At 40.0% G+C, this 27,667-nt stretch overlaps 1 protein-coding gene across 1 annotated transcript; it reads left to right on the forward strand.

Moving 5' to 3' along the window:
- The first annotated feature begins 14,610 nt into the window (after positions 1–14,610).
- Positions 14,611–20,099, forward strand: LOC124271077 (selenoprotein F-like). Its single transcript, XM_046706147.1, has 4 exons — positions 14,611–14,686; positions 15,395–15,565; positions 18,650–18,713; positions 19,128–20,099. The coding sequence occupies exons 1-4, from the start codon at positions 14,642–14,644 to the stop codon at positions 19,304–19,306; spliced, it is 459 nt and encodes a 152-aa protein (XP_046562103.1). The 5' UTR covers positions 14,611–14,641; the 3' UTR covers positions 19,307–20,099.
- Positions 20,100–27,667: the final 7,568 nt, after the last annotated feature.

Genomic DNA, 27,667 nt, shown 5'->3' on the forward strand with positions numbered 1-27,667 from the left:
AGAACTCTTCCACAAGTTCTTCCAACGAGGTTTGAGACGTTGTGTATACCCGTCCTTCGCCTACGTGTAAAGTTCTGAATTAATTTGAGACATTCGCTTCGCAGAGCATGTTGATAATTTTCGAATTCTTGAATATCGCGTTCTTCTTTCCGATTTCTAAACTTTTGAAAACTTTCTAAACTTTCCATTCTGAACACACTTGAACGGGAGTATCAATAAAGAAAACATGAGTACACGACCATTCTGGATATTGTCCAATTCTTTCTTTAACTTTGGTAATAAGAATTCCGGTACTCCAGTCCGATAGCTTTCCTGTTGATTAAAGTGTTTATAAAAGTGATACTCGAGTGTAATCCTCTCTCCATGACATGAGAAAATGTTGAAAGTGAATTTTGGAGAGTTTTGTAGTGTTCTATGAAAGAGTCCATGACATGGAGCTGAAAGGATACCTCGTTGTTTCCAGAATCCTTATAAAATTCGTCTAGGGATTCCATTGGCAGCCTGCAAAGTCGGAAAACTTTGTAAAATACTCCATCGGGTCAGGCACAAACAATGTAGTTTTGCTCGTTGAAGATTCGTTCAAGCGCTGCAGCAAGGTAGATTTCCACATGAAATTATTCCGTCAACACCTATACGGTTCCTAGGATACGACATTACTACAGCGGGGTAAGTCAATTTCGCATGAAATAAGAACGGTCTCTCTTCCTCCTCCATATTCTATATGACAGCCACGCCCAGTGTTGGTGGTAGAACGCGGTATATCGCATCGCCTGGGAGAGTGGTGTGAGTATAGGCATGGTCACGGCGTTGTTCTCTTCTTCAGGGACATAATCCTCCGGGGGTTTAGTAGTTTCTGTAATAAAAGTAGTGTAATTCCATTATGTCGGTCGAATAAGCCATCGATATCTTCACACGAACACACACGCGCGCGCATAATAACACACACACACACACACACACACACACAGATATATGGCCGTGTTTACAGATGTATGTGATGTTTCTTATACCTAAGATTCGAATAACATTGTTCTTAGCAATGACTAACACACACCTTTCACACACACACACGGGCGCTCGCGCATGTACACCCGCACGCGCGCACGCACATATATATATATATATATATATAGTGATTATTTACTCTTACCGATTAGTAAAAGATCCACCTAGCTTCCGCTAAGTACTCCTCCCTCCGAGGTTCTGTGTCGATGCTCTATTTAGATCGACTAAGACGTCTCGTTCACTGGAATTCAATACAAAAAATTTTAAAAGTTGTATTCGGCATATTACACATTGTACGGACTATATATAATAATGATAAGTGTATATATATAGCGCTGTATTCCATGCATCAGCATGCTCTATTTGATTGAAGGCGGTCATTACGAGTCTTATCTATGCGCGATGACGGTTATTGGTGGTTGTGCTGTTAACTCGTCTATTATAATACAAGACAAGACAAGATTTTATTAGGTCAAAACCAAAATAATACATGTCACTGACAATATTGATCTTCAGCATATGGCAGGATTATACACACAGTATAAATTGTTTCTAATATGCAATGATTATGACACTGTCCAAGAGCAAGGGTATATATAGTATACACTTGTAAGTATTAATGTTTCGGCGAGACGGACTGGTCCCTCTCCTGCACAATCAACTCCGTTGCAGAAGAGTAGGCCGAGTAATAAGCCCTATTTTCAAAAGAAAGCGAGTTCTCAAAGCAGCTTTACACTCCAAGAACACGAGAAGTCGTATGCGGATGCGGATGTTCGCTCTGACAAAAGTCGCATGAAGCCTCCTCCAAGGGGAATTGAGACTGCCGAAACGGTGATTATTGGTAGTTCCATGTTGAAAAATATGAGCAGTGCCATTATCACATCTCATCTTTGCCGTAAGTGTGTTGTGGACACAAACAGGGAAGCAACAATAGTTGAAATTCGTGATAGATTGCCTCTTCTATTAAAACAAAACTCTACAACGAAAAATATAGTCTTTGTTATAGGAGATAACAATGTTTCTGAGAGGCCCGTAGAAGAAATTGTTGAGGAATTTGACTCACTACTAAATGTCACGAAGGATATCACCAATGCGCATGTGCACGTGTGCTCTGTACTACCTCGCCAGACTCCATCATGGTATAACAGTAAGACAAGACACCTCAACCAGGTCATTGAAGAAATGTGCCATGCTACACAGGTTACATACATTGATATCTTTAAGCAGATGATGTCAGTGAAGCCTCGTGGTGTGCTCATTCCTGGCGGAATTCATTTAGCACGTGGTGGTGTCAAACTTCTGAGCAGACTTATAGTGGAGTCTGTGTCCTGTGCTGATAAGCAATGTGACGAGCACACCTTCCCGTCTACACCTGCTCCATTGCATTATCAGGAACCGATGATTCCCTTACCCCCAAGACCCCACTTCAGAGATGACATTGCCAATGCCTACATAGGAGAACCAGGACAGCCTCAAGTCCCTCTGCCGTACCATATCCATTCGGTGGTTTTCCAGTCCAAAGACCAGTATTGCCTTAAATTCGGCCTTTTTAATTAAAACATATATAATGACTGTTAAGGATACACAAGAAAGACACAATACAGTATTGAATGGTGTATTTGACGCTCTTGCTAAAACATCTCCCAGTTCTTCACAAAAACAGTGCTTCTCAAACCTGAATCGTGTCCGTCCAAATTTGTGCCAACCTTATCTAAAGGTATGTTTGTGTAATACACAATCGTCTAGAAATAAGACCCTTGAAAGTTGTGAACTGATACTTGAAAACAATGTTGACTTACTAATTCTCACTGACACCTGGCTGAGAGAGGTTTGTGATGAAGCTAAGGTCAGGGAATTGGTACCTCAGAACTACAAATTCGTCCATGCCCCTAGGAAGCATGCTACAGGCGGGGGTACTGCAGTCATATATCGTAATTCATTGAATGTTGAACTTGTTACTGCTTGTAAGGATAATTCAATGTACAACTCTTCCGAGATGTTAACATTCAGAGTGAGGTCCCAAACAACATGTGCCAAGGTTATTTGTGTATACAGACCTCCGCCATCCAAGAACAACAAACTCAGTCATGCCCAATTTTATCAAGAATTTGAAACACTACTTGATAATACTTTGAATAAGAACACTGTCATCTTGGGCGATTTTAGTGTGCATTTTGAGGACAAACATCGCAGTGACACTAAGAAGTTTGTGAAGTTTTTGACAAATCATGGCCTATCTCAGTTTGTGGACAGTGCTACCCATAAATCTGGTCATACCCTGGATTGGGTTATATCATCTGAGAATGGTCACCCTGGATTGGGTTACATCATCTGAGAATGGTCACCCTGGATTAGGTTATATCATCTGAGAATGGTCACATCATAATGGACACTACAGTTACTGATATGCAATTGTCGGACCATTTTGCGATAACAATGTCCCGGAATATGGTGAAACCAAAGAACTCCTCAAGGACTATTTACTGTCGGAATGTAAAGAATATGAACGTTGAAGAGTTTAGAAGAGATATTGCTCTTTCTGAACGTGTATGTAATCCACCGCAGGATATGAATGAACTGGTTCAACTTTACAATGAAACTCTGACAAATGTTCTTCAGAAACATGCTCCAGTCGTTACAAAGAAAGTGAGTGATCGGGAAAGCTCATACTGTTCTGAAGGCTAAACGTAAACGTCGCATAGCTGAACGTCAGTGGCTAATGTCTGGCCTTGAAGTACATCGACAGATCTACAAGAGTGCTAGGAATGATCTCAACCGGATTATTCATACAGCAAACGTGGACGTGACTACAAATAGGATAAAGGGAATGGAAGGGAATCCTGGTAAACCTCTCTCTTCCCCCTCCATATTCTATATGACAGCCACGCCCAGTGTTGGTGGTAGAACCGGTATATCGCATCGCCTGGGAGAGTGGAGTGAGTATAGGCATGGTCCCGGTGTTGTTCTCTTTTTCAGGGACATAATCCTATGGGGGGTTTAGTAGTTTCTGTAATAAAAGTAGTGTAATTCCATTATGTCGGTCGAATAAGCCATCGATATCTTCACACGAACACACACGCGCGCGCGCACACACACACAAACACACACACGAGATATATGGCCGTGTTTACAGATGTATGTGATGTTTCTTATACCTAAGATTCGAATAACATTGTTCTTAGCAATGACTAACACACACCTTTCACACACACACATGGGCGCTTGCGCATGTACACCCGCACGCGCGCACGCACACACATATATATATAGTGATTATTTACTCTTACCGATTAGTAAAAGATCCACCTAGCTTCCGCTAAGTACTCCTCCCTCCGAGGTTCTGTGTCGATGCTCTATTTAGATCGACTAAGACGTCTCGTTCACTGGAATTCAATACAAAAAATTTTAAAAGTTGTATTCGGCATATTACACATTGTACGGACTATATATAATAATGATAAGTGTATATATATAGCGCTGTATTCCATGCATCAGCATGCTCTATTTGATTGAAGGCGGTCATTACGAGTCTTATCTATGCGCGATGACGGTTATTGGTGGTTGTGCTGTTAACTCGTCTATTATAATACAAGACAAGACAAGATTTTATTAGGTCAAAACCAAAATAATACATGTCATTGACAATATTGATCTTCAGCATATGGCAGGATTATACACACAGTATAAATTGTTTCTAATATGCAATGATTATGACACTGTCCAAGAGCAAGGGTATATATAGTATACACTTGTAAGTATTCATGTTTCGGCGAGACGGACTGGTCCCTCTCCTGCACAATCAACTCCGTTGCAGAAGAGTAGGCCGAGTAATAAGCCCTATTTTCAAAAGAAAGCGAGTTCTCAAAGCAGCTTTACACTCCAAGAACACGAGAAGTCGTATGCGGATGCTGTTCGCTCTGACAAAAGTCGCATGAAGCCTCCTCCAAGGGGAACTGAGACTGCCGAAACGGTGATTATTGGTAGTTCCATGTTGAAAAATATGAGCAGTGCTATTCTCACATCTCATCTTTGCCGTAAGTGTGTTGTGGACACAAACAGGGAAGCAACAATAGTTGAAATTCGTGATAGATTGCCTCTTCTATTAAAACAAAACTCTACAACGAAAAATATAGTCTTTGTTATAGGAGATAACAATGTTTCTGAGCGGCCCATAGAAGAAATTGTTGAGGAATTTGACTCACTACTAAATGTCACGAAGGATATCACCAATGCGCATGTGCACGTGTGCTCTGTACTACCTCGCCAGACTCCATCATGGTATAACAGTAAGACAAGACACCTCAACCAGGTCATTGAAGAAATGTGCCATGCTACACAGGTTACATACATTGGTATCTTTAAGCAGATGATGTCATTGAAGCCTCGTGATGTGCTCATTCCTGATGTAATTCATTTAGGTGGTGTCAAACTTCTGAGCAGACTTATAGTGGAGTCTGTGTCCTGTGCTGATCAGCAATGTGACGAGCACACCTTCCCGTCTACACCTGCTCCAGTGCAATATCAGGAACCGATGATTCCCTTACCCCCAAGACCTCACTTCAGAGATGACATTCACAATGCCTATATAGGAGAACCAGGACAGCCATCAAGTCCCTCTGCCGTACTTCACCTACCCTTTCGGTGGTTTTCCAGTCCAAAGACCAGTATGGCCTTACATTCGGCCTTTTTAATTAAAACATATATAATGACTGTTAAGGATACACAAGAAAGACACAATACAGGTGAGGTGTGGTGAAATTGGGTTTAACGTCGTGCTTGAGAATATTTCGCTCATATGACGACGTGCATGCGTGTTTATGTGTATGTGCGGCTGCTTGTACAAGCCCAGACTGAAGCTGGTTTTATAGTGCTAGCCCACTGAGATACCATGCCGCAGTGAAGCATGAATACCCCACTCAGACACATTATACTGACTCCGAGCCGACCAGTCCTTGTTGTACCCATTAAGGAGGCATTGAAGTACATCGACAGATATACGAGAGTGCTAGGAATGATCTCAACCAGATTATTCGTACAGCAAAAGTGGAAGTGATTACAAATAGGATAAAGGGAATGGAAGGGAATCCTGGTAAACTTCATAATTTTATGAAGCAACTACTTGGTAGAGAAGAGGATCCTAAGTTACCGGATCATACTTGCAAGAAGACTCTTGCTGACTCTTTCTCAGGCTATTTTTAGGATAAAATCGCAAAGATCAAGGATGGTTTCAAACATGATGATCTGCCTCCCAAGACATCAAGTGATAGCTCTCGTGAAATTGAGGATCTTGTGCAATTTCAAAAATTCACCCAAGAGGAAGTTGAGAAGCTGCTTAAGTGTTCAAAGTGGACTACATGCCTGTTGGACCCACTTCCTACCAAACTGCTTTTCGATCATTTGGACATCTTTCTGCCGGCCATTACTAACATAATAAATACTAGCTTGTCTTCAGGTGTTTTCCCGGACGTCCTCAAGAAGGCAGTTATCAGACCTCTTATAAAGAAGAACAACCTGGATCGAAATTCATTAAGTAATTATAGACCTGTATCTAATCTTACTTTTCTTTCGAAGGTTTTGGAGAAGGTAGCACGTGTAAGGTTGAGAGAACATCGGTGAACAATAAAGTGATGGATGACTTTCAGTCTGCTTATTGCGCCAATCACAGTACCGAGACAGCATTATTGCGGGTACTGAATGAACTGAGGACCAAGGTTAACAAGGGCCATATGGCGTATCTTACATTATTGGATCTCTCAGCGGCGTTTGACACAGAGTCTCCAACGAGTCAAGGATGAGATGAACATTCTTGGTGTTCTTCTTACCTGGATCCAATCTTATCTTGACGGCCGAAGTCAGCATGTTATCATAGGAGACAAACAATCTTGCTGTGCCAATCTTACATGTGGAGTACCACAGGGATCGGTTCCGCGTCCGTTACTCTTTGTAATATACGAATCAACTCGGTGGAATCATAAAACGGCATGATCTCGGTCACCAACCATATGCTGATGATACTCAAGTCCTGGATAGTTTTGAAGTTTCACAAGTTGCTGAATCCCTTCAGAAAACAAGTGTATGTGCATCAGAGATAAAATCTTGGATGACATGTAGCAAACTGAAACTTAATGATGGAAAAACTGAGGCTATGTTGGTAGGCTCTAAGCAACAGCTTCAGATGTCAACTGACAAGAACTTAAAACTTGTGATTGGCAACTCTGTTGTACACTTCTCATCCCGGGTAAAAAAAAAACCTTGGTGTCTATTTTGACTCCCGAGTTGTCCATGGATTATCAAGTTGACAATTTTTATCATCTCAGATGTATCAGTCAAATTCGTCATCTGATATCACTTGATGCAGCCAAGACATTAGAACAGTGTTTGGTACTCTCGAGGTTGGACTATGCGAACAGTTTGCTTCTAGGCATCAGTAAAGAATCTCTGAGGAGACTTCAAAAAAGTCCAAAATGAAGCGGCAAGAATCGTTACACGTGCCCCAAAGTACTCTCACATTACGCCGATACTGAAGTCAATACACTGGCTTCCGGTTGAGGCGAGGATAGTGTTTAAAGTACTCTGTATCACATTCAAGAGTCTAAAAGGCATGTCACCAGAATATCTAAGTGAACTGCTAACCCCTACAAACCATCCAGACAACTGCCATCTGAAAGCAGATTCTTCTTGAAAACTCCTTCTTATAGACTGGCCTCTTATGGAAAGCCTTCTTTCAGTGTTTGTGCTCCATCGCTGTGGAATGAACTGCCCTCGCCTTAAAACTGTCCCCATCTTTTGCTGCGTTCAAATCACATCTTAAAACGCATCTCTTTTCATTGCACTATTAACTCTATTCAAACATTATTATTATTTTGTAGCGCTTTGAGCACCCACTTTAATAGTGGTTGGATTTAGCGCTATATAAATTTCCAGTATTATTATTTATTTTATTTATTTATTTCATTCATTACATAATAAATACATTTGGCAGTGTTAAACATAACTTCATCATTTTCACTTTTCTGCATTCTGACAAATTTAAACACATTTGCATTTTCCAGGAGAGTAAAGGATAAATATCGCTGACGCTGATACTTAGGACAAATATTCCCATATCGCTGATACTTAGGACAAGTAAGTAATACATGATACTCGTCTTCAATGTCATGTGGACAAAAGAGACATTTCCTATCAATAAATGGTATTTTTGGTACACTCCATCTACCTTTCTCAATCATAAACATGTGAGAACTGAGACGAAAACGTGTCACGGCAATTCTGTACTATTTAACGTCAGTATTAGATAAATATTTCTCGAAGCAAAGAGTTTCCTTAAATAAAGATACAATCTGGTTTCACTTAGAGTTGACAACTGGTGTTTCCACATTTGGGAAAATATATCTTTAACCCTCTGTATAAATCATCTCACAAAAGCATCGCTATTGGGAATAAACTGAGCAACCCACACATAGCCAAAACTGAACCTAAAAAGGGTATCTCTCAACAAACTTGCCCAATTTTCAGTATTAGGATTTACATTCAAACTATCCAATAATGAATAGGGCTGCGCAATATAACCGGTTTACCGGTATTTACCGGTTCAGACATGAAAACGATACGTATTGCGATACGCTGATCGAAAACCGGTATTTTGACATGCATTCGGAAAACTTCGAAACACTCGGAAATCTTAGGATATTTCCGTTTTTTTAATTGTTCTTTTCCCTGTTTCATTAGTGCCAAATGCTACTTTCATTTTATTTTGTCATGATTAAAAGTTTTTATTAAAGGTTAATCAGTCATAGTGATTTTGTTGTGTTTTTGCTTTATAATCAAGCATTAACTCGATTATAAATAGTTTTTTGTTAAAAAATAATTCTTGCAATATATTGCAATACATATCGCAATATATGCTTCCGCATCGCAATATATCGCAATATGAAAATTCTCTGCAATACCCACGCCTAATAATGAATTATATATACAATCTATATGCGCTACGACTCACCCTGTGAAAACTTTGCATGGTGAAACATTCCACCGCACTACATCCGGATAAAACTATTAAAAGCGGATCATTGCGGTTCGCACTTCTTCGTTTCCGAAGCGCGAATCTCTAATAGGCTGCTCCTGTAACCATCCCCTGCAACAGGTACCAAATATGAATGCTCTCAACCATAGACATTGGTCGAAGGAACGCATCTTGCTTGATGATGGATACTGCAGTAAATAGGGTTTTACGAAATTGTGGACTGTTTATCCCGGAGCACCTTTAGAATACAGCAACTTCTCGTGAGGACGATCTCTGCGGTTAGAGCTACGTCCACACTGTTGCACAATGTGCAAATTTATCGAGTCATTCCTGTGACGTCACGGAAATGAACGGAAAGAGTCGAATAGGTCACGGACAATTACGAAGGTTACGGGTAGACTTGGTGGATCCGATGCCATTTGGCACACTCGTCCCATTCCGTAATCTACAAATTAACGTGTGGCGTGGAATGAGCCGATATGCCTCAAACTGAAAAGGGTTGTTGACGTCAGGCGTCAGACGTAGATTTCACGGTGCATGCATGAATGACGCGCTTTTATATAAATCGGTGATTTTGTGACAGAAAAGTGATGTAGGGAACACTGTAAGGATAATGTGGATCGCACTAAGGAACGAGGGAGACATGAGCATGTGTAGTGACGGCACGAGGGTGAGTTAGCCTTCGAATCATTACTGAACAAAATTTGTTGCGTGTGAAAGAGGCTTGAGTGCAAATTCCAAAATTTCTACACTAAACCATTTTATTGTTTACTTTCGACGTTTTTGGTTTCCCGTTTTTGTGTAAAAAAAAGAGTATTAAAATGCAAAAAGGAAACAACAACAAATGGTACTCACGTATTACACACCGGACCAAACCCTAACCCTAACCCTAAACCATCAAACCCAGACCCTAACGTTTTCGTTTTTAGCAAATGGCGGACAAAAACGATAGGGTCCGGGTTTGATGAGTATATAACTCTTATTTCTTGGGTTAATATTTACGGGTTCATATAATTAATTATAAGAGGTGAAAAGCTGCATTCACTTCCTTTGAAGATAATACACGGCTCGACATTTACTATAGAGAGATTTTCTCATGACAGTGTGCGTGACGTGCATTTGTTTCGTTTCATCTTTATGTCTGTTTGGAATATGGTTCCGGCACGTATTGATTTTTCTATCCACACGGGTGTTTCACGTGCGAGACACCGGAAGGGAATTACATGACTATTGTCTAATGCGGGAGGTTATTTGCGTGGTGGAGGGGGGTCGCGAAGATCTCTGTCCGGTGGATTGTTGACCAATCACAGTAATCAACCGTTTTGTTGGTTTTATTTGATCGACCGAGGGCCCTCGGTGTTGCGTTCTTTGCGCGCGCGAGCAGGGTTTGTTTGCTTTGGTTCTCGACCGCGCGACTTACCAGGATGAGTTTTATTTACTTGCATGGGTGGCGGTCTCGTTTTCAAAAAGATCCAAGCTGTTTTTCGATTTGCCGAATGTAGATGAATAACGCTGGGACGTTTTCCGACAAACGGTACTTAAACTACTAGACTACTGCTAATCACCGATCCATCCTGCGCATATGGCAACCCATGCGAAAATGCTCATCACTATTTTTCTTAGAATGTTCTTTATACAATCAACAAAGAAAAACCATGCTTACAGCTATTCAAGATGTGTGTGATAGTAATTCTGTGATTCTATCTGTTATTTTAAACGGCATCTGACAAATCATTAAAATGAAATTATATTTAAAAATGTACATCAGTATATATGCAAATCTAAACGATCCCAGTAGACTTCTTTCTATACACCTTTTGTATTATAACATTTCCCCTGAACTGTCAATCTTTCTGTCTCTGTTTCTAATTATTGTTTGTGATGTAATTAGTTATTGTAAATATCTTTGGAGAGGGGTTTCATAAGTTGTAAGAACTTGTCCCCGATCCATTTCACATTGTGAATAAAATATGTTTAAACTAAAAGAGGCTAATCCGTATCTGTTCCTGTGTGGGTTCATCTCGTACCTCGACCGGCAAGAGATTGGAAACACAGAAAAGTAATATAAAAAAAGGATACGGACAGACGTATCGGGAGGTCTTTCTCCTTGACCTGGTTGGTTGATTCTTTGTTGATTGGTTGGTTGGTCTCTATGTTTTGCTCAAAGAATTCCAATACTAGACTATGCCAGCGTCTCATTTTGACTCATGTTTTTACATATCTGAACGTTACAATATATGTGAGAATGGGTGAGTGAGGGTGTATGGTTTTCCACCGCTTTTAGCAATATTTTAGCAATATCACGGCGGTGGACACCAGATATGGGCTTCACACATTGTACCAATGTGGGGAATCGAACCCGGGCCACGAGCGAACACGTAGGCTACCCCACCGCCCTGTGATTGTTCGTGATCGAGTCATATTGAACACCGTTTGGAACAATATCCTAATCATGTATCTAGTGAGTTGAGTTTTACGCTGCTTTTAGCAATATGACACCGAGGTATTCCAAAAATGGGCTTCACTTACTTTACCCATTGAGGGAATCGAACCCGGGCCTTCGGCGTGACGAGCGAACGCTTTAACCACGAGACTACCCCAATGCCGATCCGAATTATAAAAAAGGATATCCGCTGAGAAGAGCGGGAGGAAACCCAACGTGATGCAGGCCGAAAGAGGTTCCAACAGATGTTACCAAGATATTGCTATTTAGCACTGAGGTGTTGAAACGAGGGAGTGAGTGTGTGAATGAGTGAATTGGGGAGTGAGTGAGTGTGTGAGTGAGTGCGTGAGTGAGCTAGGTCTAAAGCCGCTGAAACCCGCATTCTAGTTACATCACGCCGGCTTAATTTGGGAGGCGATCCTATAGTGATGAAAGCGTTCGAACCAGCAGTTCCAAACTACACATGAAACATGAAACACTGGACAGGCAGTCGCCGGTTTGGGTAGTTTAAATGTTTAATTTGTTTGCTGCTTAATGCCGCACTCATTCCGCAGGAACATTCCGGTTATATGCTCCGGTTTGTATGATCCCCAGGGAGTTGACATTGATAATACGACGTGCCGTTGAGATTGACATCCAGTGATCGAGGGGAAAAACAAAGCGCCTTTGAGCAGCTGAGCTGTATCTGCGTGTATGCGTAATGTGTGTGTGTGTGTGCGTGTGTGTGTGTGTGTGTGTGCGTGCGCGTGCGTGCGTAAATGTCGGGTTTAGAATTAGACATTACAGTGTTTGACTGTAAAAAATCCCAAAACATGAATAGTATATTTATTTATTTATTTATTTATTTACAATAAATCAGACTTCATATAAAATCTCTGAAAAAAAGAGAGAATATCATGGATTTCTAGCTGCAGACTAAGTGTTAGGTCACATAATGGATTATCTACCTCTGAAAAAATTTCAGGATTGTCTGTATTAGGGTGTCCTCCCATTATGCAGACAGCCAGTTCGCAGACACCTTAAAACAACAACATTTACGGTTCAGTGAACAGATTATCTACTACCTGTTACCTACACATTATAATGGAATAGTCCAAATAAAAACACAGGAACAAACTGAAGCTATATTATTTATTTTGAAAGATGGACGAAAAGACAGTAATTTGAATTTTCATTGCTGCAATATAAAACCAGTTTGTTTTCATAAACATTTCTGTTTAACCTTCTAGTCGGCATCATCATATTGAAAACATTAGCTTAGCTATTAGGAATTGCGACACTGTTGTATCATATAAATCAAATAAAGTCAAATGTGAACCTAAATATTATTCATATGGAATAAAGAAGTTATATGTTTTGCACACAATATTAAGATATATGACGAGTGCACTTAATTACGATTTATTTAGAATAAATATTCAAAATATGACGCATCATGACAATGTGGCCAAAGACATAAACTACTCAAAGACATAAACTGTTACAATCTTTAGAAAGTATCGTTAAAATTAGAACACTGATTGGTATTATTCGTATCTTACATGGCAATGCAGGTGTCTCATTTACTGCAAATCAGAATGTTTTCAAAAATGTTCATATCTATACCTCTCCAACAAAACGTAACTTCTGTTTGTACATATGCTATTATTGGGAGGGGGCTTTTCTATCAATAAACACAATCAAACATCTCAGTGACAAACCTGTTTTTAAATTCGATAGTAATTGATAGTAAACTAAAATTTGAGAAGAGAAATCATTTATCATTTAATCACAACAAAGTTCTATTTACTCACAATCAAACTTCTCAGTAGCGAACCTGTTTCAGGCTCACCCTGCTCTACTCACTAGACAGTGGACTGTTCCATTGTACTCGTAGGTATTACCCTAATTAACCTTCTAGTTTAGTGTCTGTCAACTGGCTGTCTGTCAAATGGGTGTCTGTCAATTGGGAGATGTCTGTATTAGGAGCAGCTACTCTTGCCTGATCTGCAAAGAAATCATTCGCAATGTTTGCTATTTCACCACTATCATCATACAGGTTATCGTTGTGAATTATGGAAGGAAAACTGTTAATAGTGGTGGCACGTTTACTTTTTATATAATTCTAAACTAAACGCCTATATATGTTTTTGTACCATGTTCATCGTTTATTTCTTCATCAATTATTAATGTACATCTTGTTTGCCTTTGAAAGTTGGTTACATCGAAGAATACGTTATTACTTGTTATGAATTACCATGTCAAACTCAATAATAGTTGGCAAAGAAACTGATTTATTTTTTATGTTTTGGGTGGCAATTGTCCTGGATGGCAATTTCCTAGGTGGCAATTGTCCTAGAACCAAACTAATATACTCATGCCAATAATGGTTGTCACCCCTTCAATTTTTTATTGGAGAGGGTGTGGGGGGTATACAACAGGGGAGGGGTGACAACCATTATTGGCATGAGTATATATCCACCATTAATGTAAAAAAAATGCGGCAACTGCAAGCCATGAAGTGTAACCGAGGCACTGAACCGCCGTACAACAGACGAATGTTGACGAGAATCTTCGGCTGGGGAAATGGCGTCGCATTGTGGTATTGCTATATATGGAAAAGGAGCAGTGTTCAGCGGTTATGTTGGCTAAGACCTTTGGTGATCTAAGGTAGTTTTATTTTGCCAAGGATTGCGACCAGTGTCAGGCATGATTCATATTAATTTTAACAAGAATCCGTTAGATTTCTACTGGCATTGGTGAGATATTTTGAACAGTACTTTATTATTTTGTACTTTATTTAGTCTGCGTCTTTGATGTCCAATGCAGCCATGCAGTTTAGTATAAATGGACAGTGCCTTTTAGTGAGCGGTCATTTTCAAAATGTGTATCAAATTCATACTTTATGAATAGAGTTTGTCAGTAAAATACAACTTCAGGACGTTTTCTCGGTGATGGAGTCCTGTCCGGGATTCGAGTCCACTCATAGTATGAGACACCTAACCGTCAGCCCACAACTCACTAAGTTGGAGACCGAAACTCGTTAGCCTAGGTCACTTACTTTGTGTAGCACATTTTACACATCTAAACATTGGTTGATACTTTTGGTCAACATTCACGGTTCGTTTTATATCCGGGCGCACCTGGTAAGTCGATTTTTGCAGCAACCGGAAATAACGTGTCCTGCAGCAATGGCGGACCTACTAGGTCTGCTGTCGCTGTTTCTCCTATTATTAGTAAGTTTTGTTAATGAAAATATTGGTTATTTATGTTTTTATTTATTGATCTGATCTTTACGATTACTCTGTGTTGTTTTAACCTAAAGCACATTGTTGATGATTTCTGGAAACACAAGAAATCGCTGTTCCTGCTATACACGTATCGTTATTGATGTCAGCCTCACGTCGAAATATTTGTTGACTACTTCGTGAGTCTGTAACAGTCAGTATCGCTGCACATGATTTTAGGCCTTGTTCATTTGTTTGAATATAGGCTTATGTTTGAATCCTCAGGAGCAGTGCACTTTATTGGACAGTGGACACACTTCTGTGACCATACCTCTCAACTAGGGGTTTTTGCTCGGCATGGTGCTTTGCCCCGAGAATCGTAAATGGGTATTTGATCGTTCAAGAGCTACCCAACCTTAATGGTCGCATTACTCGTAACACATCCTGACCAGGAAAGAGTTCCCTCCGTTCCCCCATATTCTTTCTTTCGCAGATTAACAGAGGTTACGCTAAGTGGTTCGAACCTATATATTGTAATTAATTTGGGGGATTTGAGTTATTTTTGTGAGTTCTCTAGTTCTAGTAATTGTTGTTAGATTTTGTGAATAATGTTACAGTATATGTTGATTTATAAATATTATTTGGGATGGGGGAACGGGAAGAACTCTTACCCCTGACCAAGCCATGTCAAATAACTACTATTTCTGTGACTTTCAGGTCTATTTAGGAGAATGCAAGCTAACGGTGGAAGAGTGTAAAAACCTTGGATTTTCCACAAATCTGCTGTGCAGTAATTGTGAAGAGCTTGACAAGTTCCAGCTCTTACCTCTCAAAGATTCTTGTCAAGAATGTTGCCAAGAAGACAGAACTGAAGAGGAAAAGGCTGGTGTAAGTTTGATAGCTTTTTCTAAGCTAAATGGATTGTGTTATTTTGTCGAATGAATGGCTGATAATGTACAAATGATGTATAATGATAAACTAGTGAATACTAACTTAAATATAGAACAAACTTTATGGATAACAACTTCTTTTTATTCGTAAGTGCGACGTTTCGATACAGATTCTTGTACCGTTGTCAAGCATTAATGGAACATGAAGAAGGGGGAAGTATATATACTGGATGTAACAATGTAACAAAGAAAACAACATAATTAACATAATTGGCTAGGCAGTAAGCTGATGAAGCCATAGAGTAGACAAAGGACAGGCGTGGAAGCCAATGATGTACAAATAATAATGAGATGTTTATACAGCAGAGTTTATACAGTAGATTGGGCTTGGTGGCTCTGGATGAGTGCATCATAAGCGGATGGAATGAAGTATCCTTGGTCTCGGTTGATGGTAGGCTTTTGGCGTTTGATGTGGATGGCTTCGGTGAGCTTGCGTTTAGTGAAGTCTGTTTGTTAGCAAGAATGGTGATGTCAGACCACTCTATTTGATGATTGGGGCTTGCTTTGATGTGGTCAAAAATGGCTGATTTGCTGTTGGAATTGGTAACAGAGGTCTGATGTTATTTCACTCGGGTGTTGATGGGTCAGGACGTTTCGCCTATGTAGCTCTGCCCACAATCACAGTTTATTTTGTAGATGACACATTTTGGGTTGTTGTTCTTGACGATGGCTGGTTTTCTTCCATTGGCATGGAGAATGTTGTTAAGGCTGGAGGACGCGGTGAAGGTGGTATCTATGCCAGCTTGTTGTTTTAGGAGATGGCTGATTTGATGTGACGGTTTGCCAATGTAGGGGATGGATATCTTGATGGGGGCTGAATCTGGTTTGGGTCTTTTGGTAGGAGGTGACAGGGTTGCAGCAATGGGTCTGTTGACTATTTGGGATGGAAAGTGGTTAAGTTCTACGAAGACTAACTTGAGGTGTTCGATTTCATCTTGTAGTTTAGTTGAACAGATGTTCTTGGCCCTTCTGGTTAATGTAGAGATGATGCCGGTCTTAACTTTAGGTTTGATGCTTGGAGTTGTAGTGGATGTACTGATCCACGTGGGTAGGTTTCCTATATACAGTGGTCTGGAGTTGGTTGCAGGAGGTACGGGACACAAGGACGTAAAGGAAAGGTAGTTGCTGGTTCTGCTCGGTTTCCATGGTAAACTTGATGCGGGGTTGTTGGTTGTTGAGATGGGTCAGAAGTTGAGTGGGATCTTGCTGAGGTTGGAGGATGACGAAGGTATCATCCACTTTGCGATACCAACATGTTACCAATTCCGACAGCAAATCAGCCATTTCGGACCACGTCAAAGCAAGCCCCAATCATCAAATAGAGTGGTCTGACATCACCATTCTCGCTAACAAACAGACAGACTTCACTAAACGCAAGCTCACCGAAGCCATCCACATCAAATGCCAAAAGCCCACCATCAACCGAGACCAAGGATACTTCATTCCATCCGCTTATGATGCACTCATCCACCAAGCCCAATCTACTGTATCAACTCTGCTGTATAAACATCTCATTATTATTTGTACATCATTGGCTTCCACGCCTGTCCTTTGTCTACTCTATGGCTTCATCAGCTTACTGCCTAGCCAATTATGTTAATTATGTTGTTTTCTTTGTTACATTGTTACATCCAGTATATATACTTCCCCCTTCTTCATGTTCCATTAATGCTTGACAACGGTACAAGAATCTGTATCGAAATGTCGCACTCATGAATAAAAAGAAGTGGTTATCAATAAAGTTTGTTCTATATCGTACTTCCCAACTTCTAAAATGCCACTCAAGGAAGTTACTAACCTAAATGTCTGGTCACTGTTGCATCACTTTTATATTCTTGCACATCTTCATTGGGCATTACACTGGTCACCTTCCACCATATGCTATCATGCTCCAGTGTCAGCCATTTTTCTGCCACTTTGGTCCATTTGCATTGCACTTGGGCTTTTTATGCTGAAATATTCACTGAGTTTTCACTGGATTAGAATTATTTTGGGGTGGAGGAAGTAAGGATTAGGGTTTGGTGACTTTAAATGAACATGTCAGTAGGTACTTACTGATTCTGTCGTCAACAGTTGTGAGTGGTGGGCAATGTCTCTGTCTTTTCCATAAGGATTTTACGCTCACAGAATTAGGCACAAGAAGGCTCAGAATTTGACGTCCAAGCATTTTCTATGGACACAAAATTCCTTAAAATGGGAAGGGTACGTCTTTTGTTGTCCCACTTTGTGAAGGGATGTTGCAGTGTGACGTGTTGGTGTGAGGGGTCATTAAAGGGGATCGAATGATTCACTGTCAAGTGTTGAAATTCCTTGTCCCTAAGGTATGGTTATGCCTTCCAGTCACTAATAATTGTGGTGCCAGGTTTTACATGTTATCATTAGCGCATCCTCGATAATCTCCAGGGTATACGTTACGATAAATCTGCACTATACCCTGGATGCATCTACGGCTCGGCCCAATGATTTTATTGCCTCCCTTGGCTGGATTTTTATCCAATCAGGTGTCAATGCTGGGAAGTTGAGCATACCAATCACAACTCACTTTGCGGAGCCAGCAAAGGGAGGTAATAATATTATCGGACCAAGTCGTAGATGCATCATGATCCGGGGTATAGTGGAGATTTATCGTAACATATACCCTGGAGATTATTGAGGATGTCATTAGAGGGATTTCAAATTTCTTGTGACAACACGCTGGATAAAAGTAAGAAATAGAATACGTCCCAACAACAGCTTACTTCCTGTATCTGGCACACACTCTCTTGCTTCCTTTGCTCTTGTAGGACTTGTCTTTGCACAAATAGAACTTTCCTATCCCACACTTCTCACAAATATTGCCCTCATTCTCAATTAACCTATTCATTCTCAAGAATTCGGAATCCCCACATTGCGTATTTCAATGTGAAAAGCCAAATTCTGGTGCCCTTTCTCATATTGCTGAAACCATACTCGTCCTGGAATGATAAACCCCCATTCCCATCATTTAACAAATTGAATGTAACTTTGTGATGTTCTATTTCAGCTTTATCCATATGCAGAGTTAATTGTGTGCGGATGAAAATTGGGAAGGTATCCACAGGTTCAGGGTGAGTAGTAATCAACAATGATGTTGATAGTGTATTATGCATACTTGTTGCTAACAATGTTAGGTGGTGGGGTGCATTTTGGCAGATAGTCCTAAACAATTTAAAATATCTCATTGAGCTGTTTACATTTTTAAGTTATGGTCGTGGCATGAACAACAGTAATGTTGTTACCATGGTTGCTTCAAATATTTTTGAAGTTTTGAGTTTGGTCACATTTGTCATGTACAAAAATTCTAAATCAATGCAAAGGCCACAATTTTTCAAAATTTACAGATCTATCATTGGAAACTGATATCCAAAGTACTTTAAGTACCGTTAATCAACTGTAATGGGGGACATTTTGATTGTCCAGATGGGACTGAATGGGAGAAATTGCATGTCTGACTGAATTTTCACTTGTTTTATCTGTTACAGCTTTTGTTAAGAGCTCCAAGCCTGACCAGTTTCCTGGACTCGAAATCAAATACGCCAGAGGCGCAGACCCAATCATCAAGCTTTATGATGAAAACCGAGCTGTGCGAGAAGAACTGGGTATCGAGAAATGGAACACGGACTCTGTGGAGGCCTTCTTTCATGCAAAACTGAAGAAATAAACCCGTCACAATAATTTTGAAATGTCCCACTATGAGCATCATTCTTTGGTTCACTTTTGATAATGTTTTGTACATTTTCTGCAGTCGATGTCATTTTTGATAGCCTTGGAATGTCAGTCATTATCATCTTAATTTCACAAAATGCATAACATTTTCTGTTATTTTTGTACATACTTTCAACACTCATTTTAGCCAGTATGTTGTCTTCCATTAATCTTAAAACCGACAGAGCAAGATATTTGTGAAGTGTAGTTGTCCAATAACTAACTGACACAAATCTAATGGCAAGTGGTTCCTTCACATTTTCATTGCCAAGCAGTGATGACAACAGGAGAATCTATTTTCAGCTGAAAAATTATTGTGTCATCGAATTCAACAGATTTAGATGATTGAAAGAATTTATCAATTTGAGATAAAATCGGCAGAAATCTGTCGATCAGCGGAAAATTGCCATCCCTGTGCCAAGGCAGTTGATTTCTAGTAACAGAAAAATTATGTTTTCTAGCTGTTATAAAGGATGTTATTTAATCTGAATATGGTTGAGAGAAAACAGAAGTGAATCCGAGAATGTTTGCCTCGTAGTGAGATGTCTGATATGCCTATCTATGAAGTCCCTGCATGAAACCAGATGGTTTGTGGGGATGGATGACCGAGGTTTTGTTGGAAGACATTTCCGAGTTGTTGCATCATTGTCCATCTCATTTTGTTTCAAGACCTTGTTTACATTACAAGAAAGTGTATTTATCGTGTGGTTTTATCACATTGTTTACAAGTAAAAGGAAAGTGGACATGACACAATGTTTGTTTTTCTTTCGCATATTTTGTTAATTGTGATTATGAATGTGGGTTTTCTTTGAAATTAGGTCACAGTACTCCATGCTTGCTGTAAGATCATCAAATTGAAGATTCCGTGTTCACGTTACCCTAAGGACGGTGGGGTAGCCTAGTGGTTAAAGCATTCACTCCTCATGCCAAAGACCCGGGAAAAGATGGATAATAATTAAATCCACTAGGTGAGCGAGTGAGTGAGTTCAGCTTAGAAGACCCGGGTTTGATTCCCCACATGGGTACAATGTGTGAATCTCATTTCTGGTGTTCCTACCAGTTGTAATATTGCTAAAAGCGGAGTAAAACCATACTCAGTCACTCATGTCACCCTACCAGTTGTAAATTGTTGCTGGTGCTAATGTTTGTTTGTTGTGCGTCCACTATTCAATATTCCAGCTGTATACTGGCAGTCTGTAAAAAATATGAAATCTGAACAAGCGAAACCAGTGATTAATGTCATGAGCATTGGATACAGTGACATGAATAAACCAAGTCATCGAGCTTGAGCACACAATAGTCACCTTAAAATCATAGTTACCTCTTCACCATGGGTTACGAGGCCAGCAGGGTAGCCCAGTGGTTAAAGTGTTTGTTCGATTCCCAACATGGGTACAAGGTGTGAAGCTCACTTCCACTGGAGACATCCTATGAGGGACATACACATCACATGAATGATATCAGATCACATGAGAATCTTAAGCTGACTTCCACTGGAGACATCCTTTAAAGGGAGATGCACATCTCCTAGGAGATATTGTTGAAACAAATTGCACTATAATGCTTTGAATCATTAGTTAGTTATTACATCACATTAGAATCTTAAGCTGACTTCCACTGGAGACATCCTTTAAAGGGACATACACATCTCCTTGGAGATATTGTTAAAACAAATTGCATTATAATGCTTTGAATCATTAGTTAAATATTAGATCACATGAGCATCTTAGGTGGACATCCCTTGAGGGAGATGCACATCTCCTTGGAGATATTGTTGAAACAAATTGCATCATAATGTTTTGAATCATTAGTTACATATTAGATTACATAAGCATCTTAGGTGGACATCCCTTGAGGGAGATGCACATCTCCTTGGAGATGGTGTTGAAACAAATTGCATCATAATGTTAAGAATCATTAGTTACATATTAGATTACATAAGCATCTTAGGTGGACATCCCTTGAGGGAGATGCACATCTCCTTGGAGATATTGTTGAAACAAATTGCATCATAATGTTTCGAATCATTAGTTAAATATTAGATCACATGAGAATCTTAGGTGGACATCCCTTGAGGGAGATGCACATCTCCTTGGAGATATTGTTGAAACAAATTGCATCATAATGTTTCGAATCATTAGTTAAATATCAGATCACATGAGAATCCTAAGCTGACTTCCACTGGAGACATCCTTTAAAGGGACATACACATCTCCTTGGAGATATTGTTAAAACAAATTGCATTATAATGCTTTGAATCATTAGTTACATATTAGATCACATGAGCATCTTAGGTGGACATCCCTTGAGGGAGATGCAAATCTCCTTGGAGATATTGTTGAAACAAATTGCATCATAATGCTTTGAATCATTAGTTACATATTAGATTACATAAGCATCTTAGGTGGACATCCCTTGAGGGAGATGCACATCTCCTTGGAGATAGTGTTGAAACAAATTGCATCATAATGTTTCGAATCATTAGTTACATATTAGATTACATAAGCATCTTAGGTGGACATCCTTTGAGGGAGATGCACATCTCCTTGGAGATGGTGTTGAAACAAATTGCATCATAATGTTTCGAATCATTAGTTACATATTAGATTACATAAGCATCTTAGGTGGACATCCCTTGAGGGAGATGCACATCTCCTTGGAGATATTGTAGAAACAAATTGCATCATAATGCTTTGAATCATTAGTTACATATTAGATTACACGAGCATCTTAGGTGGACATCCCTTGAGGGAGATGCACATCTCCTTGGAGTTATTGTTGAAACAAATTGCATCATAATGTTTCGAATCATTAGTTACATATTAGATTACATAAGCATCTTAGGTGGACATCCTTTGAGGGAGATGCACATCTCCTTGGAGATGGTGTTGAAACAAATTGCATCATAATGTTTCGAATCATTAGTTACATATTAGATTACATAAGCATCTTAGGTGGACATCCCTTGAGGGAGATGCACATCTCCTTGGAGATATTGTAGAAACAAATTGCATCATAATGCTTTGAATCATTAGTTACATATTAGATTACACGAGCATCTTAGGTGGACATCCCTTGAGGGAGATGCACATCTCCTTGGAGTTATTGTTGAAACAAATTGCATCATAATGTTTTGAATCATTAGTTACATATTAGATCACATGAGCATCTTAGGTGGACATCCCTTGAGGGAGATGCACATCTCCTTGGAGATATTGTTGAAACAAATTGCATCATAATGTTTCGAATCATTAGTTAAATATTAGATCACATGAGAATCTTAGGTGGACATCCCTTGAGGGAGATGCACATCTCCTTGGAGATATTGTTGAAACAAATTGCATCATAATGTTTCGAATCATTAGTTAAATATCAGATCACATGAGAATCTTAAGCTGACTTCCACTGGAGACATCCTTTAAAGGGACATACACATCTCCTTGGAGATATTGTTAAAACAAATTGCATTATAATGCTTTGAATCATTAGTTAAATATTAGATCACATGAGCATCTTAGGTGGACATCCCTTGATGGAGATGCAAATCTCCTTGGAGATAGTGTTGAAACAAATTGCATCATAATATTTCGAATCATTAGTTACATATTAGATTACATAAGCATCTTAGGTGGACATCCCTTGAGGGAGATGCACATCTCCTTGGAGATAGTGTTGAAACAAATTGCATCATAATGTTTCAAATCATTAGTTACATATTAGATTACATAAGCATCTTAGGTGGACATCCCTTGAGGGAGATGCACATCTCCTTGGAGATGGTGTTGAAACAAATTGCATCATAATGTTTCGAATCATTAGTTACATATTAGATTACATAAGCATCTTAGGTGGACATCCCTTGAGGGAGATGCACATCTCCTTGGAGATATTGTAGAAACAAATTGCATCATAATGCTTTGAATCATTAGTTACATATTAGATTACACGAGCATCTTAGGTGGACATCCCTTGAGGGAGATGCACATCTCCTTGGAGTTATTGTTGAAACAAATTGCATCATAATGTTTTGAATCATTAGTTACATATTAGATCACACGAGCATCTAGGTGGACATCCCTTGAGGGAGATGCACATCTCCTTGGAGATATTGTAGAAACAAATTGCATCATAATGTTTTGAATCATTAGGTACATATTAAATCACATAAGCATCTTAGGTGGACATCCTTTGAGGGAGATACACATCTCCTTGGAGATATTGTTGAAACAAATTGCATCATAATGTTTTGAAAACCATTATTATAAATCATTGGTTACATGATATCAGATCACATGACATAGATCAATGCCTCGGATGCTTGTTGTCTCTACCCCCACTAGTGAAGATCCAGGTTAGAATTGATCTTCAGTAACACGTGCTTGTCGTAAGAGGCAACTAACGGGATCAGGTGGTCATTGTATCCCAATTGCACCAATCGATGGTCATGATGTTGATCACAGGATTGTCTGGTCCAGACGCGATTATTTACAGATCACCTCCATATAGCTGGAATATTGCTGAGTGTGGCTTAAAACTGAAATCACTCACTCACTGTCTCCACTCTGTACACTCAAGACACAGGTTGTAACTGAAAAGTCAGAAGATCCAGGATAGTTTAAGAAAGCTTACCTTCTTGCTATTTATACCAAACATACCAGCACATATGGATAACTATTTAAAGCACACCAGCAAGCCAGGCCCACAGTGTTGATATATTATCACAAGGGTGAGATTGGCAGTTTCTGTTAGAGGTTTAGGCATGTGTGTGCTCACCATATTTGAGATTAAATTCATTACAACAATGCAAAATTAAAGAGACTGACTGATTTCCCATTTTGAGCCTCTACAATAAAGTTCAGTTGTTGTGAGTAGTTGACAGTAGCACCCTGCATGTAAAGTACGATGAACGGGTATGATTTTGAAGAATAAAGTAGTCCCATCAAATGCTTCATTGAATTCGGAAATTAGTCTATTCTAATTGATTAATCAGAAGTTGTCACCGAAAAACCTGCACGAAACTGATGATTTTACGGCCGCATCATAGCGGAATACAAGAATATATTAGATACTACTCGTAAAAAGTAACTGTGCCTTATTTGATGTTATGCCATTTTTAATGCAAAAATAACATGATTTGTGGTGTTTTCCTTAATCACTGTTTAACTGTTGACAGGATAATATCGAAATCTGTATGATTTTACGCTGGGCACACGCCGTTGAAGAGACGGGGTGTCAAAAGTCAGTTTACGAATTCAATATCGTGTGTGTCCACCATTGGCGTTAGTTGATGCATGCTTGACAACGACGACGCATAAACGACACTAAGCGATTGAAAGAGCTTGGAGAAAGCTGATCCTTGGCTTGGCTTAAGCGTTGCTCCATTTGATTTGTTACAACACGAGCGACACGTGGGCGGGTATTACCTTACTGAAGCGTGAAGTGACGTCTCTCTCCTTCAATGAACGGCTGCACACGAGGCCAAATGATCCCATCTCTGTATCACAGACCTGTCAGATTGCCACTGACAATGACAAGTTGTGTCCCACCACAAGATGTGATGCTCCCCCACACCTTAACGATGTCTCCACCAAACTGTGGACGTTAAACGACGCACGCGTCAGCATACCGTTCACCTCGCCGTCTGTACACACTTGCCCTAGCATCTGAGCTGTCCAGAATGAAATCTCGACTCCTCAGGGAACAACACACCATCCCAATCTTGTCCTCGTACCGTAGATGCTGTTTACACCAGGCAAGACGTGCCTGTCGGTGACGTTGGAGCAAAACTGGACGTATTGCAGGCCATCGGGGCCGGATGTTGTGCTGCCTCAGTCTGTTCCTTGAACTGATTGGACGCAAAAATGATTGGTCCGAGCAGTCAAACTGGCAGCCTGGAATCGATTCCTTAAAATTAAAAGGTCCAGCCAATGTGATTCTCCAGCTGACGTGACGTCACGCGTGAACGGCCGGTTCGAGGCAAATCTCTCGTGTTCCCATTATGTTGAAAACGTCTCCATCAGAGATGAGATCGTGTTTCGATGGACACCAAAATGTCTGGCCACTTCATTTTGGGCCATTCCACCCTCCAGCATACCCACGGCGCGGAGACGCTGATTTTCTGTAAGCCGCGGCATGACGTACACACACTTTTGGTTGAAATTAACATGTTTTCCACAACGTTTAGAGGCTAGAGGGGGCGGTGGGGTATCCTAGTGGTTAAAGCGTTGGCTCGTCACGCCGAAGACCCGGGTTCGAATCCGCACATGGGTACAATGTGTGAAGCCCATTTCTCGTGTCCCCCGCCGTGATGTTGCTGGAATATTGCTAAAAGCGGCGTAAAGCCAAACTCAGTCAGTGAGAGGCTAGAGAATACATTGTAATGAACCATTCTTCAATTTTCAATATCAGGTGTCTAAAAGCGTGCAAAAAGTGAGTAAGTTCATTGTGCTCAATTGCACGTGCCACGCGCGATAAATAACATCAAATTTCATGCAAAGTACTTTATTTATGGTTATTTTTATAACTTTTCAAATAACGTTATATTTTATGGCTCCGTAACCAACTTACCAAAGAGCTATCCGAACAAGATCGGCTATTTCCGAAAAGGCACGAGGTTGGCCAATGCATAATGGCACACTCCGGCGAAGTGATGACTTAGTATAAGTACTGGTCGCATGGAACTCTGGGTAGGAGTGTGGCATAATGGCAATGTAAGCTGGTTCCCGGCTCCCTTTGCGCGCTAACGTTCGATATGCGAGACGGGGCCCTGCTTAAATGACAATGGAGAGTTATTGTGACGTCATTGTTCGACGTGTCGCTACATATGACGTCACACTAACTGTTCCATTTCGATGGAAGTGCAGAAAGGGATGTCTATGAACTGACTGCTACGTCCATCCGTGGTAAGAGTAAAATCTTCTCTCTTATATTTTCAAAATTATGAGACCCGTTATTTTTCAGGTATGTTCCGTTCGTGAAGATCCGGGGTATGTTCAGACCCATGTGCTTGCCGGCGACTAATTTAGAGGCGACTAACGGGATCTGTTGACTTGGTTGTACATCTGTTATGCAGAGCTCATGCTGTTGATCAATTGTCTGGTCAGACTTGTTATTACAGACCAGCCAAGCTGAATAGATTGAGTGTGGCGTAAAACCAATATCAAACTTGTTATTAGGAGCAGCCAATGTAGATTTCGCTATGTCAGTTTGGTATCTATATGTCTATTCTAGACTACCTATTTTAAGCGTTTACATGCGTTACTACTCACACATCTGGCGCTATGATTACAATGAGGAGAAGATATTTTGGAAAATAACTTTGAAATTTTACTTCAGCAGAAACTCGGCGATGTCATAAATGTAAAAGGTTTGGGATTTTGTAAAAATAAAATAAAACACTCTAAAAAGATGGATAATAATTAAATCCACTGAGTGAGTGAGTTTAGTCTAGAAGACCCGGGTTCGATTCCCCACATGGGTACAATGTGTGAAGCCCATTTCTGGTGTCCCCGCCGTGATATTGCTGGAATATTGCCAAAAGCGGCGTAAAACATACTCACTCACGCTATATAAATGGAGGAAACATTACTATTATTAAGATTATACCCATTTACAGTTACAGTCCGTTTGAGTCAGAAACGGACCGATGAATTGCAAATTTTATCATTGTACAAAATTGCCACATAAATATAAATAGTACACATGTTTATCATTTACTAATACCCAACAGCTTTCTTATAGAAAATTTTCGGACTCTATCAGCCAGGTGTTAGAGAAGCACGTGCACAAGTGCTCACCAAGTTATTGATTCATTAGCCTGTGCTGTGCCGTCTCCATCCTTTCTCGCACACCTGGCTGTCCCTTTCTCTGCACTCCTCCCTCGTAACAAATAGTGAACTGTGTCAAAATTTTAATGATAGTTACTTAAAGAACTTTTTGGTGGAGTCCGGAAAATTTCAAATATAAGAAAGCTGTTGGGTATTAGTAAATGATAAACATGTGTACTATTTATATTTATGTGGCAATTTTGTACAATGATAAAATTTGCAATTCATCGGTCCGTTTCTGACTCAAACGGACTGTACAAGGTGTCATTGTGGTTGGTTGGTTGTTAAACGCCGCACTCAGCAATATTCCAGCTATATGGCGGCGGTCTGTAAATAATTGAGTCTGGACCAGACAATCCAGTGATCAACAGCATGAGCATCGATCTACGCAAATGTCAATGTGGACATGATTGAAAGAGTAGTGGCGCGAATGTCGATATAAGCAAAATAACGGCGGGGTACACATTAAATCAGTGTAAAGAATGGAACC

This window comes from Haliotis rubra, unplaced genomic scaffold (assembly GCF_003918875.1).
Source record: "Haliotis rubra isolate DU_JTF1 unplaced genomic scaffold, ASM391887v1 Scf157, whole genome shotgun sequence".
NCBI classification, from domain to species: Eukaryota; Metazoa; Mollusca; class Gastropoda; order Lepetellida; family Haliotidae; genus Haliotis; species Haliotis rubra.